Here is a 15,674-nt window from a genome sequence, read left to right as displayed (position 1 = left end):
TGAGCAGAAGCTAGGATGGGAGTGACGGTAAGGTAAGTGATTGGAAAGATGAGTATTACCTATTTTATTAATTTATAGCATACTTATACTTTTTCCTATTAAATTGGCTATTTTTTTTTAGTTTAGTTTAGTAAAGGAGAAATTATTTTATCTTATGTAATAGTTTAAGAAACCAATGGTTTACTAATGTTTTTTCGAAGGATCATGCAATGTGACTGATCATTTCTGAAGATCCATCCCACCAGCAGCCATAATGTCTTCAGATGTTTGTCACCAAGCCCTTTAACATACCAAGTGCCAGTGCTTAGCACAGCACTTAACTTCTATTTCCCAATATGCTCTGCCTCTTTTCACTCTCCAGAAACTTTCTTTTCCCTCCCTGGAGACAAATCTGTTCCTGCGATGCTACATGATTGATTGGGGAAACAGAGGGGGCACAAAGCTGGTGTTTGAGTAATGTTAAGAAATCAGGAGGACACAAGACTAATCAAACACACAGGCTGGGCTTGTGTTTTAACAAGATGATGGATTGCACTTCTGTGTTTTCCTGTCCTGCTCCTCAACATCTACTTTACTTTAATAACTTTTTTCAAGGCCTACACTACAATGTGTAACTATTCCCTTTACTTTAATTAATTGCTTCCTCCTGCACGTGTTTAAAAAATACATGCCTTGCGGTTATCTTCCCAACTTTTCAGAGAACGATAAAAAGATATTTCTTGAAAGTAGATATTTTAGATATACTTTAAAACGTGACTCTTTTGAATAAAGTTTTATTTTTTTTTTCAAGTTGAAATTTTTTTTCTCATTTTTGTAATAGTAGATCAAAAAGGGATATTAAAATATGACGTCAAAACGTATATCGTCCAAAAGAATATGGTTAGTCAGTTTAACAAGATATGATACATGATAACCCGTCATTAAGACAGAATATAGGATGTCGGATTGAGAAAAAGAGAAAAGTGGAAAGGAATTCGGGGAAGGAAGGCTGGAAATGCTAAACTTGACCCCCATTTTTGTACAGAGTCTGTTCCCTGAATTATTCTTGGAACTGCTTCCATGGAAAACCTAAAGGGAACCTATCACAATGATAATGCAGTTCAATCTGAAGACGCCATGATATAGAGCAGGGGGAGCGGAGCAGATTGATATATAGTATAGGGATGAAAGATTCAGTACAATCTGAGTTTTATTAATTTAAACCTGGGCCCTTTCTGGGATTTTGAGTCCGGTGGGCAGTCCTATCAGTGATTGACAGCTCTCTCTGCAATCACACTTGTGCACAGAAAACTGTCAATCACTGATAGGATGGCCCACTGAACTCAAAATCTCAGAAATAGCAGAGAATTTAATGATTAACTGAATCTTTTTTCACAAAATTATGCATCAATTTTCTCAGCTTCCCCTGCTCTATAACATGGTGCCTGCAGATTGAACTGCATTTTCATGGTGACCGGTTCCCTTTAATTACTTTCTTGCTTTATAGAGACAATAGAAGAAGAATATGTGATGAAAAAGCTCCTAAAATAGAGAGCAAGAGAGAAAAATCTGGGTAAGCAGGGCGCCGACAGCCATATTTAAAATCGGGCCGTTGGCGACTGCAAATTGCGGTCAATACTGGCTATGTGTGCATCTCCATTGTTTCTACGCATTGTGGAGAGGTGACTTAGATACCTTTCACTGCCTGCATTAATCTTTAAAATGGACCAAAGAAGCGCATCGGTCATATTCACTGGCTATAAAGGGTCTGTGTGCTCTACATAAACCATTTATATGCTTGTCTGAATGAGCACTGAACTCTGCCCCATTGTATGTGATTGTGTAATTTCTTTAAAGCATCACTGAAGTGTGTTTTTTATGTTTCCGCACCAGTGTGGTGCCACTAACCTAAGTTTCCTGACCCTTGTCTCATACTTACCAACTACCATCTTCAACTCTTCCCGGTGGCGCCCTGTCCCGTGCTGCCATCTTGTGAGTTGTACTTTTGACTGACCAAATGTCAAAGGTAATGGTCTCAAGCTCTCGGTGTAAGTCTATGAGGCCTCGTTCTGGCTCTCATAGACTTACATTGAGTTGGGACATCCGATTGCCCTGCAAACATTAGAGCAACTCGGCAGATCACAAACTGTTGGAGACCGACTGAAGCGGTGCTAACAGATGGAGATGGCGGCTGGTGAGTATAAGACTAGGGACAGGGAACTTAGATTAGTGGCACCACTCTGGCTCTGCTATAAAAATAAACGCTGGAGTGGTGCTTTAAATTCCATGCACATCATTGTACAGTATTACTTTGCAGTGAAATTAGATCACAACCTGTTTGTTTAATGCAATAGGAGGATATTAAGGGTTAAATACACCTCAAAGGAAATTTGTATTGTGGATAGGTTGTTTGGAGTCAAAAATAACAAAGCAAGACAAGAAGTGACTGCACAAACTTTACTTTGAGGAATGTGGCTGAAAAACCAAACTAAATCTACCAGTGAAATGGAGAGTGAAGGCGCTTAGGAAAGAATTACATAATGTGGTACAGACATGTAGACACAGTAGCACAGGCAGCGGCATAAACATAGGTGGCACAGAGCGTGTGCGATTATGTGTTTGGTTATGGATTTGTCCTTTTTATTAAGAAATAATGAAAAACCTAGTCTGGACAAACCTGGGATATACCTGAATGGATGAAAGGCATGCTTCATTAGCGCTAGGAATTTCCAGTAGAAGGAGGTACCATGTTTTCTGTTCCTTGGCTATTCTCCTGGGCCAGAAACAGCTAGGACGGCCTCTTGTAGCATCTTTAGATTTTACTGTTTTGCCACTTTTTTAAGTTTAGCATGTGAACATGTTTCTAAAGCTTCTTTCACACTAGCGTCGGAATCTCCCCGTCGCAATGCGTCGGGGAGAGATTCCGACGCTAGCGTTTAACGCATTGCACAATGGAGGCAGCGGATGCATTTCTCCGGCGCATCCGCTGCCCCATTGTAAGGTGCGGGGAGGTGGGGGCGGAGTTCCGGCCGCGCATGCGCGATCGGAAAAAGCGGTCCGTCAGGAGCAAAAAACGTTACATGTAGCGTTTTTTGCTCCCAACAGTCCGCCAAAGCACGACGCATCCATCGCTCGACGGATGCGACGTGTGGCAATCCGTCGCAAATGCGTCGTCAATACAAGTCTATGGGGAGTAAAAAGACACAGTAGTGACACCTTATTAATATGTGTGATAAATTAAAAATAATATATATTCTTTTCAATATGAGCAAAGGGTCACCATCAGTGCCACGATTATAGTGGAAAACCACTAGAGAGACAAGAAAAGCTCTAAACCCGAAAGTTGAACCAATGAGAAAGTGACAGGGAATGAAGTATAAAAGTCAATTTTTATTAGATAGCAATAGTGACAATGAAAAATATTTAAAAAAATATATAGATATAATCCAAAAAAATAGTATATATGTGCACAATTCAAGCTGCACATGACAAGGTAGGCCAAATCATGATAATATGATAAGATGATGTGCACCCCATCTTGCTGCTGGTGGCCTGGGAACATTCCCTTCATTCATTGTGAGTAACTGGCATCCCTATAGCATTTGCACATAGCACTTTGTATCGGATTGTTTCTTTCTGCATATTGCACAAAAAGCTCCCTTGGTGGCAATTAGTTTACTGCACTTAGCACTTTATTGTTGATATATTTCTACCATGATTTAATATATAAAATATATATTTTTTTTTACATGATTTTTGTTTGAGGAGTTCTCTTTTGTTTTTTTGCATAGTATATGCCATTTAGTACACACCTGTTTTTCACCCCTTGTGTGCATATGCCACAGATTGCCATTTTACTCTGTGATATATTATCATGATTTGGCCTACCTTGTCATGTGCAGCTTGAATTGTGCACATATATACTATTTTTTTGGATTATATCTATATATTTTTTTAAATATTTTTAATTGTCACTATTGCTATCTAATAAAAATTGACTTTTATACTTCATTCCCTGTCACTTTCTCATTGGTTCAACTTTCGGGTTTAGAGCTTTTCAAGTCTATGGGGAAAAAACGCATCCTGCAAGCACTTTTGCAGGATGCGTTTTTTCTGCAACACGACGCATTGTGACGGATTGCAGAAAACGCTAGTGTGAAAGTAGCCTAAGTTGTCCCATGTTTTTACTAAAGCCACAATGACAATCGGTACGTTTCCGTTACAAAGGTTATTTATTCCCTTATACTCTTTCTATTGTCAACAGAAGGTATATTTTACTGTCAGATATTATTAACAAACTCTCATTAAACATGGATGCCCGTTTTGCTGTGAATTCATGTGTTCTGATTTGGGAGAGGGGAGAAAGCTGCTGCCAGACATCTACGGCAATGAGTTATCTCCCCTGAAAACAAAAAAGTGGACATGTCAAAGTTCAACTTTACCCCTGACATCTGTAGGGCTCCATATTATATTACATGGTGTGCCAGTTATGCCAATATCCTCAGGTTTGGCCAACACTACACTAATGTATCTGGCCTGATCATCTTCTTTCGAGTGTCTGGCTAACACTGACGATCAGACATGGCATGTGGAACGTTGTTTGATTTGGAGTCACCGTTGATAGCCTGCCTTGTATGTCTAGGTCAGGTTACCGATTCCTGTCAGTGAAGCTGTTCCTCTTGTAGTTGCCTTGAGGCTGTAGAAGGTTTATTGTAGCTGTTTGCTTCCTTCTAAGCATTTCTTGTCCTCATTTGTGACTTCAGTGCTGAGCCCGGGCCTGTTGTAACACACAGTCCTTTGGAAACATTTTAGGACACCTGGGAGAAGGGTAGGGGTCATGTGTAATTGTACTGCCAGTGGGGATTTCAACCCGCACATGGGTGCTACAAGTAAAACTGGAATTAGGTGTTTAATTATCCTGTCTACGGAAGTCAATGTCAGACCTGGATGTGAAATCCTAGTGAAACACACAAACTGGAGCTTTGAACTCCATCATGTATGTTTGGTGCTATCACTGCAGACCCTAACCCTTTACTGCAGGGTAAATGGCTCAACAGCTGAATTACCCCAATAAAAGGCGCAGACCTGCTATTCTGAGCTCTTCAAAGACTCCAGAATGGTGCCCACTTTAGATTTGTTACTTGCAGTTTGCCTACAAGCTATTTTCTCTGTTTGAGACTTGAGAAATATAAAAAATCTCATTATGAGGTGCTGCTGAGTGATAGCTCTACTCAGAAGAAATGACGATAAAAGTATTGTCATAGGATGTAATGGGAAACACCACCCGATTAGCTTCATACAAACGTAAATGCATCTAATCATAAACAATGGCTTTTCTGTGTGACGTAGGTGACAGAAATACAGGATCCTCCTAGGAGGTGAATAGGGTTGGTGTGTGCATGCCATGAATTTCCATTGAACATAATAAAACTGGTTGATGGATTCATTGGCCAAGTCTTCTTGGTGTCCTTGATGGTGTCACTTTAACTTCCGGCTCCTCATCACAAATAATAGCCTAATTTGTCATGGGCAGTGACCTATTGTCATACTACAGGCTTAGCAGAAGAAGCATATAACAATAAAATGCTCTGTTGCTAATGCCGACCATTAATTTGCGTTAGTGTCTTATTTATTAGGCCTCACGTTGCTGATGTCACCTGGGTGTCGGGATTAGCTGCAGATTCAGGAGACCTTGTAACTATTGAGTCAGCCCTGATGTCACACACCTAATCTTAATCTTTACTTTTTATTAAATCTTGTGAATTCACAAAAACTGATTTAGCTTCTTATAGGTTCCCATCTTTCTGTACGTGCCAATTAAAAAAAAAAGGAATAGACCACATCCGTAATTTCACAAGGGAGGAACCCAGTGAGCACGCGAGGATAAGCTTTCTTAATTAATATCATCCTGCCTATACGGTAAATCTGGATGGTTATTTTCAGAAACAGGGATTGCCGTTTTATTTTAGTAACAGGGTGGCACACAGTTGGATATGCGTAATTAGTGCCCTTCTATAACTACAGTATCTGATTCCTGCAACCAGCGGTTTAATAGAAATGGTTTTAATAAAAAATCTGATATTTGCTTTTTTTCAGCTCCTTCGACTGTGACCCAGATTCAGCCTAGGGAAATAACCAGACACAGCGTGGCCCTAACCTGGCCAGAACCGGACCGGGCCAATGGGGTGATATTAGAGTACGAAGTCAAGTACTATGAGAAGGTAATATAACCATTCATTTCATAGTGCTGTAAATGTGAAGAGGGTTACAAGTATATTAAATACAGATTACATACACTGGCAGCACGGTGGCTCAGTGGTTAGCACTGTTGCTTTGCAGCTCTGGGATCGTTGGTTCAAATCATACCAAGTACAATATCTGTACGGAGTTTGTATGTTTTCGATGTGTTTGCGTGGGTTTCCTCTGGGTTCTCCGGTTTACTCCCTCACTCCAAAGACCTACTGATAGGGAATCTAGATTGTGAGCCCCAATGGGGACAGTGATGATGATGTACGTGAAACATTGTGGAATTAATTGAGCTATATAAGTGAGTAAAATAAATACAATTAATATATATTACGTACGTAAAATAAAGTAAGCAAACTGACCAAGTGGTACAGAGGAGGAGAGGTCCCTGCCCTCATGGGCAAGAATCTATAGGGTAATGGGGAAGGAGACAGTAGGTCAGGGGGTTATATATGCATATCTTGGTGTCATCAATGCCTACTTTATTTAACTAAATATATGGACCATTCACTTTATTAAAAACTTGTGTTTACCCACAGGACCAAAATGATCGCAGTTATCGCATTGTAAAGACTGGGTCCCGTAGTGCGGATATTAAAGGCCTTAACCCACTCACTGCATATGTATTCCATGTCCGGGCCCGAACTGCAGCAGGTTACGGCGAGTTCAGTGGACCATTCGAATTCACCACAAATACAGGTGAAACGCCTTTACTATCTTTTGAGATATAGTGAAATGCTATCTATTAGGGTGCATGTGCACTGGTCGATTATTGGAAATGAGCTTTCCGAATCCTAGTAAATGCTCTAATTGCCCTACTTTAATGAGTAATTTGCTTGTTTTTCGGGTAAAGTTTACTCAATGAGCTTGTCCGGCCTTGGGGTACAAGTCTGCAGTCATTCTTTGTGATTGTAGACCTGTGAATCCTCACTTTGTACATTTGCACACAATCACATACTTGCGGTCACATGACCGCCCGCTACTGGTATCGGCACTGGAAAATCCTAATGGCGCGCAGTGCGCATGCTACAAGGATTCACACATCTGCAGTCACATAAATTGACTGCAGACTTGTACCCTGGACACTGTAAGTTCTGGACTTTCTTCCCCGACCAGCGACAGCACAGCAGGGGCCTGATCGCTGCTGCCTGTCACACTGGACGATATCGCTAGCGAGGACGCTGCAACGTCACGGATCGCTAGCGATATCGTCTAGTGTGACGGTACCTTAAGGCTGGACAACCCTATTAGAAATCATTGTTCTCAGCAGCACATCATCTTATGTAAACAGGACATGCACTGCTAAGATCAGTGATATTCTATGTGCACAGAACAATCGTATTAACCTTCATTTAGTGCTAGCAGAAGTGCATGGATGTTTAAACATGTAATTATACAGTCGCCGATTGGGACGTCAGTTATATTTTAATGCCAGTATGAATTCAGATTATAGCCTTTTGCCATAGACCATAGAAAGAAAGTATATGGGCTCCATAACTGAAGGATAAACTGTATCCTCGGCATGAATTTTAGCAGGTCTCGCCTTTGCGGCTTTGAATTCATTCTAATGCATTGTGTTTCCTTTGCTATTTTTAGTGCCATCTCCAATGATCGGTGAAGGAACCAGTCCTACTGTGCTGCTGGTGTCCGTGGCAGGCAGCATTGTCCTCGTGGTCATTCTCATCGCTGCCTTTGTCATCAGCAGAAGGTATGGGGTCGGATTTGCCAATTTCAGCCTTTAAAATGAATAGTAAAATAAAACATTGTAAACCACCGCTAAATTATTCATAGACTGCTGTGTTGGGAAAATCTTCAGAGATTATGATGAAAACAGTAAGTCTCAAAACTACAACAAAACAATCTTCTGCTTCATTTTTTATTCTATTTGCTTGTATGCTTTCCCAGTGAAAACACCATTACTTTTTTGCTTTTCCCAATGAAAACAACATTACTCCTCCCTATTGGGATCCGGATGTACGGAAGAGTCAGAGCAATAATTAGAGAAGAAAAATTAGATAATTAAAGAAAGCAACAGATATTAGCAAAGTAGTGTTACAGTCTGGTAGGTGAACCGGTTGGACGAGAACTCAGCTTTTACTTTACACGTTTTATTGTATTCATATTTTTGATTCATAGGGAAAGGAAGTTTTTTTCAGAAAGTATGTTAGGCATTTTTAGGGTTCGGAAAATGCCTATTTTTGCTTTTGTCTTTCTCTTTTGTCAGTATTTTCCTTTTCTGGGTGGAGTTCAGACCTGAAACAAAGACATATTCTGTGATTAGCATCTAAACATAGCATTCTCAGTACAAACCCCTACCAAGATCTTTGATCTCCCCAGCACGAGAGCAGCAGCAAAAGCACCCTGCAGTTTAAGCATGATGTCTGCAGCAGGAGTCCCGCTTCAAATGGAAAATTAATTCCACTAATTCCCGAGATCTCGATTTTATGTTATTTGAGCATCTACCAGTATGCCGCCACTCTATCCAAATGTTTTGTTTTTTTAAAAGGGATGTGTAGGTGGCACGTCTGTGTTTGAGGGCTGCGAGGCGACAAAAAGCTACTGATGCCGCGTAATCAGAAAATCATTCGGAGACCCTCTACCTGGGTTGTACTTCATCAGGTCTCCCGCGGTTTATCATTCTCGGAGGCTGTCAGTATGGCCACTATTAATGTCTCTGGAGAGGGTGGGCTTGGGTCGATAGAAGGCCATCGGTGATTGGCTCTCAATGGATCACTTTATAGAAAAATGAAACGCCGACCCTTTGGACTTTCATTGATTCTTCTGTAGTGTCAGCCATAAAGCTGTCTTAGGGAACGCAGCCAAGGAGACTTGAAGCTGACAGGCTAACGGCTCCTAATGGGGATTCAAACTGCTTTTTTCCTTTTTGCAATTGAACAAATAGAAAGATGTGTCGGCTATGTGGGTTGAAAAATGTTCAAGTGCCTTCTTTTCTTTGTCGGAAGTCATCAAGCTTATCAAGGATGCATTTTTAGCTATATGATCTGATCTGTTAAATGCAAGACTATAAACAAAGGGGCAGGTCCTGAATCCAATCCTCAATCGCAGATGTCATAGTGAAATGACAGGAATGTACATCTGAATGCACGAGAAGCATACCAATGACATTCATGGTATAATGGAGGAAACGGCTCGGAATGCAGCCTAGTGTGGACTAGAAAGGACTATTCATAGGATCCTTTCTGTCCCACTGAGCCACGGTCAGCCATGGTCACATAGTTAGGGAAATATGCATTGAAGGGGCCTGTCTTTCTGTCTTTCTATGCAACTTTGGCTATTGCTGATTTCTGGTCCGAATTCCTTCAACTGGAAGTTACAGGAACTTTCGTCGTGTCTCTAAGCAAGTTGCTAGTGCCGCGTCCTTACCAAGCTGGACTGTTCTGATATTCCTGTGCACTTTAATGAGGTTATGTAAGCAATTGACAGCGAGGAAGGCAGATGGTGTCTCTGTAGTTTCAGAGCAGCTTGGCACCTCTGTACAGGGCTTCAGTCTCTTCATTTCCAATGCTTCTTTTTGAAGGGTGTTTTTGGAAGCGGCTTTCATCGAGCAGGCTTCCATTAGGTTGGAAGTGAGTCAGCCTGTTTTATGCCTTACATTTAACCAAATATTTGCTGAAAAGTAATACTTGTCTAATCAGTCTCCAAGATGAGTATTCTTCCCGCAGCATCATATAATGTATCAGTAGGGTGTGGATATCTTCTATCTTGATATGGACAGAATTGGATGGGTATCACGTGTGCAGTTGTTTTGTCTCCGTTGACTCTGTGCCATCAATATCAGTCATTGAAGGTCTGATCCAGGCTGACTTGGCTGATACACACACCTATTCTCATTGTCCACATATCTGATATTTGAGGAAGACATCTCACACTAGGTTGCAGTTCCACAATGCAGGCGCTGTCCAGTCTCTGGAGAAATCCTATGGGAAAAGTTAACTCTTGTTTGACGCTCTCACCTGTAGTGATTTGTGGAGGAGGGGAGGAACTGACCACCTCTCCTCCATTGTGGACTTGAAATCCTATCATCCCTTCTCACCATGACTTTTGTTCTTTTCATTTCATTTAACACTGACCATGTAACATCAGCTTTTCCCATGAATTGCTTCATTTTTTTTCTGATGGAGACCTATATTAGACTTTGCCATGAAGGGACAATGCTATCCATCAGTGTCCCCGATAGTACATAGGGAATGAAAGGTTGCACAGGTGACCAGTTATGCATGGGGAGAGATTTTATGGCAAAGCTATCATTAAATGCTCAAAGCCTTCAATTAGTATTTATCAGTAATCCTGTGTTCTTTAGACAAAGCCCCCATAGATACAACATAACCAGTGATTGCCATAATCACCTGTCTTCATATAATCCAAGTTCTACCTAAATTTTTGTCTAAATGTTACCCTCACAGATAGAAACAGTGCAGAATATTAGACAAGTAATCTAGTTTATAAATCCATGTATTTTCTCCAACTTCACTATGTTTATTCCTGTACAAGTGCAATTTGTATGTGTGCAAAATAGCAAATCAATGGCCCACATTTGTGGGAGTATTTTGTAGTACAGGATCCCAAAAAATTCTGATTCTGAAAGGAAACTAAGGGTTTTTGTCAAATCCGTTGGGGTGTACTCATTTATGCTGAGTGATGTGTATATATATATATATATATATATATATATATATATATATATACTATCAAATAGAGTAGCGTAGCTCTAGGTGTTTTGGGAAAAGTCTCCAAGAGCTTTTTACTGTACTTTTAAACAAGAAAAATATAAATAAAATAATATAAAAAGCTTCTAGTTTACATAAATCATTCTGTAATATAAAATTGTCCTCCTCTGTATTGATTACCCTGCAGAGTTTAGTGTCATCTGCAAATATTGAAATTCTACTCTGAATGCCCCCTACAAGGTCATTAATAAATATGTTAAAAAGAAGAGGGCCCAATACTGACCCCTGTGGTACCCCCACTGCTAACCGCTACCCAGTCCGAGTGTGCTCCATTAATAACCACCCTTTGTTTCCTATCCCTGAGCCAGCTCTTAACCCACTTACACATATTTTCCCGTATCCCCATTATTCTCATTTTATGTATCAATCTTTCAGCACCAGGTCTCCTGTGGTTCGCTGACATTGTTATGCCATGTGAGCACTGCAGCCAATCAGCGGACACCATTTGGCTGATTGGTTGCAGGGCTCACTTGGCATACAATGTCACTGGAGCCCCGAGAACCCTGGCATTGATATTGCTGGATCAGCGCAGGTGTCGAAGTGAGTGTATGGTATTTTTAATATACAAGGTGGGAGTTCTTCGTTTATATAAGGGTAGTTCAGGTAGTGGACATCCACTTTAATAAAGTTTTATCTGGACTTTTAATGGTGCCATATTGATACAAATAAAATACAGATAATTCCACCTGTGAAAAGTAAGATTATATTGATACATGTAGTGGTAAGTAACGTATTATGTACATGGTTCTGATGGTTTCCTTCTTTATACCCTCAGGCGGAGCAAATACAGCAAAGCTAAACAAGAAGCCGATGAGGAGAAGCATTTAAATCAAGGTAATGGTTGTTCTATGGAACAAATTGCAGTATCATATATCACATATAATGTATGGCATGACCGTTTACAGTATGTTTTCTTGTTTCATTACATTTTTTTTTTGCTTTGTTTCATTCAGAATATGGAATTGACCTTCTGAGTTACTTTCCAGGAGTGAAAACCTACGTAGACCCATTTACGTATGAAGACCCCAACCAGGCAGTGCGGGAATTTGCTAAAGAAATTGATGCTTCTTGTATCAAGATTGAGAAAGTAATTGGCGTAGGTGAGTACACACATTAAACCCTATGTTGTCAAGGCTGTCAACGTTGTTCTCCATATGGTAAATGTAAACCCCCTTTCCTTGCCTACAGGTGAGTTTGGGGAAGTTTGCAGCGGTCGTCTTAAAGTTCCAGGAAAAAGGGAAATCTATGTGGCCATCAAAACATTGAAAGCTGGGTACACGGACAAGCAAAGACGAGACTTCCTCAGTGAGGCCAGTATAATGGGCCAGTTTGATCATCCAAACATCATTCATCTCGAAGGTGTCGTCACCAAATGTAAGTGTTATGTAACCTCACTATTCTGTACTAGGCCTCATTCAGATGTCCGTTTTTTCGCATACGAGAAGATTGAATCGATAACTTAGCTGAGAGCTTCATCACAGTCTGGAATGAGTGTCATCTGATTTTTTCATACTTGGAGAAGTTAAAAAAGCAAACACTCTCTCCACTTTCTCCTTTCTGACAGTCAGTGAAAATCGGACCACACAATTTTTTCACCAACCCATTGACTTGCATTGCCGATTTTGATACGACCCGATCCGGGTCAAAATCAGACATGTCTCTGATATTTTCTGCAAACCACTTGGTCCAATAAAAAAATTGGACATGTGAATGGCCTCATAAACTATCCCCAAACCACGGAGAGCACTCGTACACAAAAAACGGACTTCTGAATGAGGCGTTAATTATACAGATGAAAAGATGCTGCGATGCTTGATGTGAGAATACACAACCAACTTCTGAGATTGAGCCTCCAGTTAGTGTCGAGTATTAGAGAGCAGATAGCATTCATTGTAGACAGGAGACGTGATCGGGATCACTGTTTTTCCTGCAGGTAATACAGCAGGGATGATATATTCTTTAACTTGCCATGCAGTTGTCTTCTCCAATATTAATGGATATGTGTCCTGTAGATCTTTCAATTTTTCATGAATATTCATAAGAGTAATAGATCATCCCACCATGGATATAAAATCTTGCTGTGAAATGACAGATGGCACTGCTACTGCATTACCTAAAGAAGGACTCGGCTATCCATCTTAATGCTAGAGGAGTAAACAGGCTTTGGAAGTGATACCGAGAGTGCTGCCGGCAGGACATCTCACAGGGCAGTGTGAGGCTAGGACTGGTCAACGTATAGGCAGATGGCTACAGCTATTCTCATTTTTGGATAGAAGAACGAAAACATGATCTGTAGCTTAACCTTCCTTGGCACTACTTACTGTAACACTGATCCCATCAGTGGCAATGGACGGCACATCTAAGGGAAAGCAGCTTTCATTAAATCTCATTACAGTCATCTGCTGTGGCAAAACCCTTTGAAAGTGCTCGGCACTGCTTTCAAATGCCTTCTTGATTTCCAGCCCAATAGCTGTGTAATGCAGACGGTACAACCCAATTCTTCCTAGCCGCTAATGGGTTATATGGACTTTTTTTGCTTCCCATCTGTTATTTCCACCTTGCTTTATCCCTAATACCAGTGCTTTGGCTCCGGTGGGATGGCGGCATGTTGTAGTTATGTGCACGAATAACAAACGGAGTGTCTAATTTTAGTATTATTCATTGCGAGGTGTGAATGTTGTGCGATGCTGGTCCTAGCTTTTCCCGTACTTTCCAAGCTGCTGATTTAGATTCCAGCAGTGTCTTATTATCATCTCTGTGACTTATGAAACCATAAAATCTGAATAAAGTCCTCACATGCGCAGCATTAAAATATGCTGCTGCTCTAATAGCTGCAAGAGGGGAGAAAAAAAATAAGTGTGCTGCGTGAAAAATAGTTCTCAGACAGAAAAGTGCTTACATTTCCATACACATTTAGATGGTAATTATGCAAAGATTCAGACACCCACTATGAACCTGCCGCCAGATTCATGTTTCATAGACTAGGTCAGAAACACTATGAAATAAGACTAGTACTGACGGAAAAATAATTCACCTGAATGTCCTTGTGTGTAGGATGTTCATTATATAATATTTGATAATTAGTGTTATATTTGTGTTTTAGGCAAACCGGTCATGATCATCACAGAATACATGGAGAATGGCTCCTTGGATGCCTTCCTTCGGGTAAGTTGGAGAACCTTGCAGCAGTTTACAAAGCGGGTTGACTTTCTCTTTTGGCATGGGTGATACTGGTATATACCAGTGCTGCATTTGACACATCACCTATATTCTTTACATCCCAGGCCACATTACCCAACCACCACCAGTTGACTGTTTTTTAGTATCTCGTAGCATCTGTAATTAAGGTCCAAGAAAACCATAAACTGAGTTGTAATTACATTGAGTTCCTCACAAGCCAGACAATTTTTATGACACATTCTGGTAAAAGTCATTGTTTTTTAGGGACCTGTTTTTTGTTTCTTGTTACTACTTGCCAAATCTTGGCTCAAGACTGACCTTGACTAAGACATCTTAAGAGCGGCAAGGCTGTAGCTCCAGCTCAGCACTGAATTAATGACAAGCAAGTCACAAGCATGTGATTAAACTCCCATTAAAGTCTGCACTTCAAAAAGTTACACCCCATGAAGTTTTAACCCATTATTTATGAGAAAACCAATCATTAAATACTTTGGCCTTTTACAAGAAAATGGCATTGAGTCCATATTCCCTGTTGTGTCTACAGTTCTGTGTAATAAATACATGCAATAAAGGTCCATTATGAACAACAACTCTGAATATTGTACATTGTTTCTTATACAGATGTATGCTAATAGCCTCTTATTGCACCAACACACGTGAGCTGCTCTTACGCCCAAAGCTATCGTTCTCAATTCCCTAATACATATGAAAGATTTTCTCAGCCATGTGTTTATGAGGTTTAATAGGAAGAGGGGAGATAACCACTGACAGACCGTTCTTGGGGCGGCTTTTCTTCCCTGATAACTCTCACTGGGTGACAGAAACTTTGGCTTCTTGAGTCAATGTAAGGAAGAATCATCATTGACTTATACATTGACTTGACTTCTCCATGTTGCCTCAAAGGTGTCACACTGAACCAGACTCTACTCTACACTGATGGGAGGCAAAACGCCAGGAACAGGCTGCCTTGTAGATCAGTTCCAGGCTTCTCATTCATCACTGGTCATGTTGCAAGGCTTATTCAATGGGTTGGACTTTGAATTATAGGGTAGCCACCTCCCCTAAGTCAAACTTATGTGTTAGCTTCTTTTACTCTGAGAGAAAGCTAATGTGCATACTTTTCTCCCATGAAGCATTACTTGTCAGACTTCATATTCAGCTTCTCTCTCTTTAATGAGAATCAGTTGTTTCCCAACACCCTCCTGAGGACAAAAGTATCAGGCATCTGAATACAAATTGTTCATTCCTGCTTTTCCCCAACATCCTCTGTCAGTAGAGAGTAAGGGTACCGTCACACAGTGGCATTTTGATCGTTACGATCTCGCTGTGTCTGACACGCTACTGCGATCAGGGACCCCGCTGAGAATCGTACGTCGTAGCAGATCGTTTGAAACTTTCTTTCGTCGCTGGATCTCCCGCTGACATCGCTGGATCGGCGTGTGTGACGCCGATTCAGCGATGTCTTGACTGGTAACCAGGGTAAACATCGGGTTACTAAGCGCAGGGCCGCGCTTAGTAACC

The 15,674-nt window shown here is 40.8% G+C and overlaps 1 protein-coding gene across 4 annotated transcripts in view; it reads left to right on the top strand.

Moving 5' to 3' along the window:
• The window catches only part of EPHA4 (EPH receptor A4), a 72,340-nt gene that overhangs the window by 49,711 nt on the left and 6,955 nt on the right, over positions 1-15,674 (top strand). For 2 of the 4 annotated variants that reach the window (XM_069727657.1, XM_069727658.1), the window contains exons 6-12: positions 6,076-6,200; positions 6,765-6,924; positions 7,822-7,933; positions 11,749-11,807; positions 11,960-12,073; positions 12,162-12,347; positions 14,077-14,138. In XM_069727657.1, the coding sequence (XP_069583758.1) occupies positions 6,076-6,200; positions 6,765-6,924; positions 7,822-7,933; positions 11,749-11,807; positions 11,960-12,073; positions 12,162-12,347; positions 14,077-14,138 (818 nt within the window). Of the gene's footprint in view, positions 1-6,075; positions 6,201-6,764; positions 6,925-7,821; positions 7,934-11,748; positions 11,808-11,926; positions 12,074-12,161; positions 12,348-14,076; positions 14,139-15,674 lie in introns of all 4 variants that reach the window. The other 2 variants (XM_069727655.1, XM_069727656.1) reach the window with 1 other exon arrangement.

The sequence above is a fragment of the Ranitomeya imitator genome, chromosome 5 (assembly GCF_032444005.1).
Source record: "Ranitomeya imitator isolate aRanImi1 chromosome 5, aRanImi1.pri, whole genome shotgun sequence".
In the NCBI taxonomy this organism is placed as follows: domain Eukaryota; kingdom Metazoa; phylum Chordata; class Amphibia; order Anura; family Dendrobatidae; genus Ranitomeya; species Ranitomeya imitator.
The sequence above is the reverse complement of the archived record's forward strand: the minus strand, read 5'-3'. Positions and strand labels throughout refer to the sequence as shown.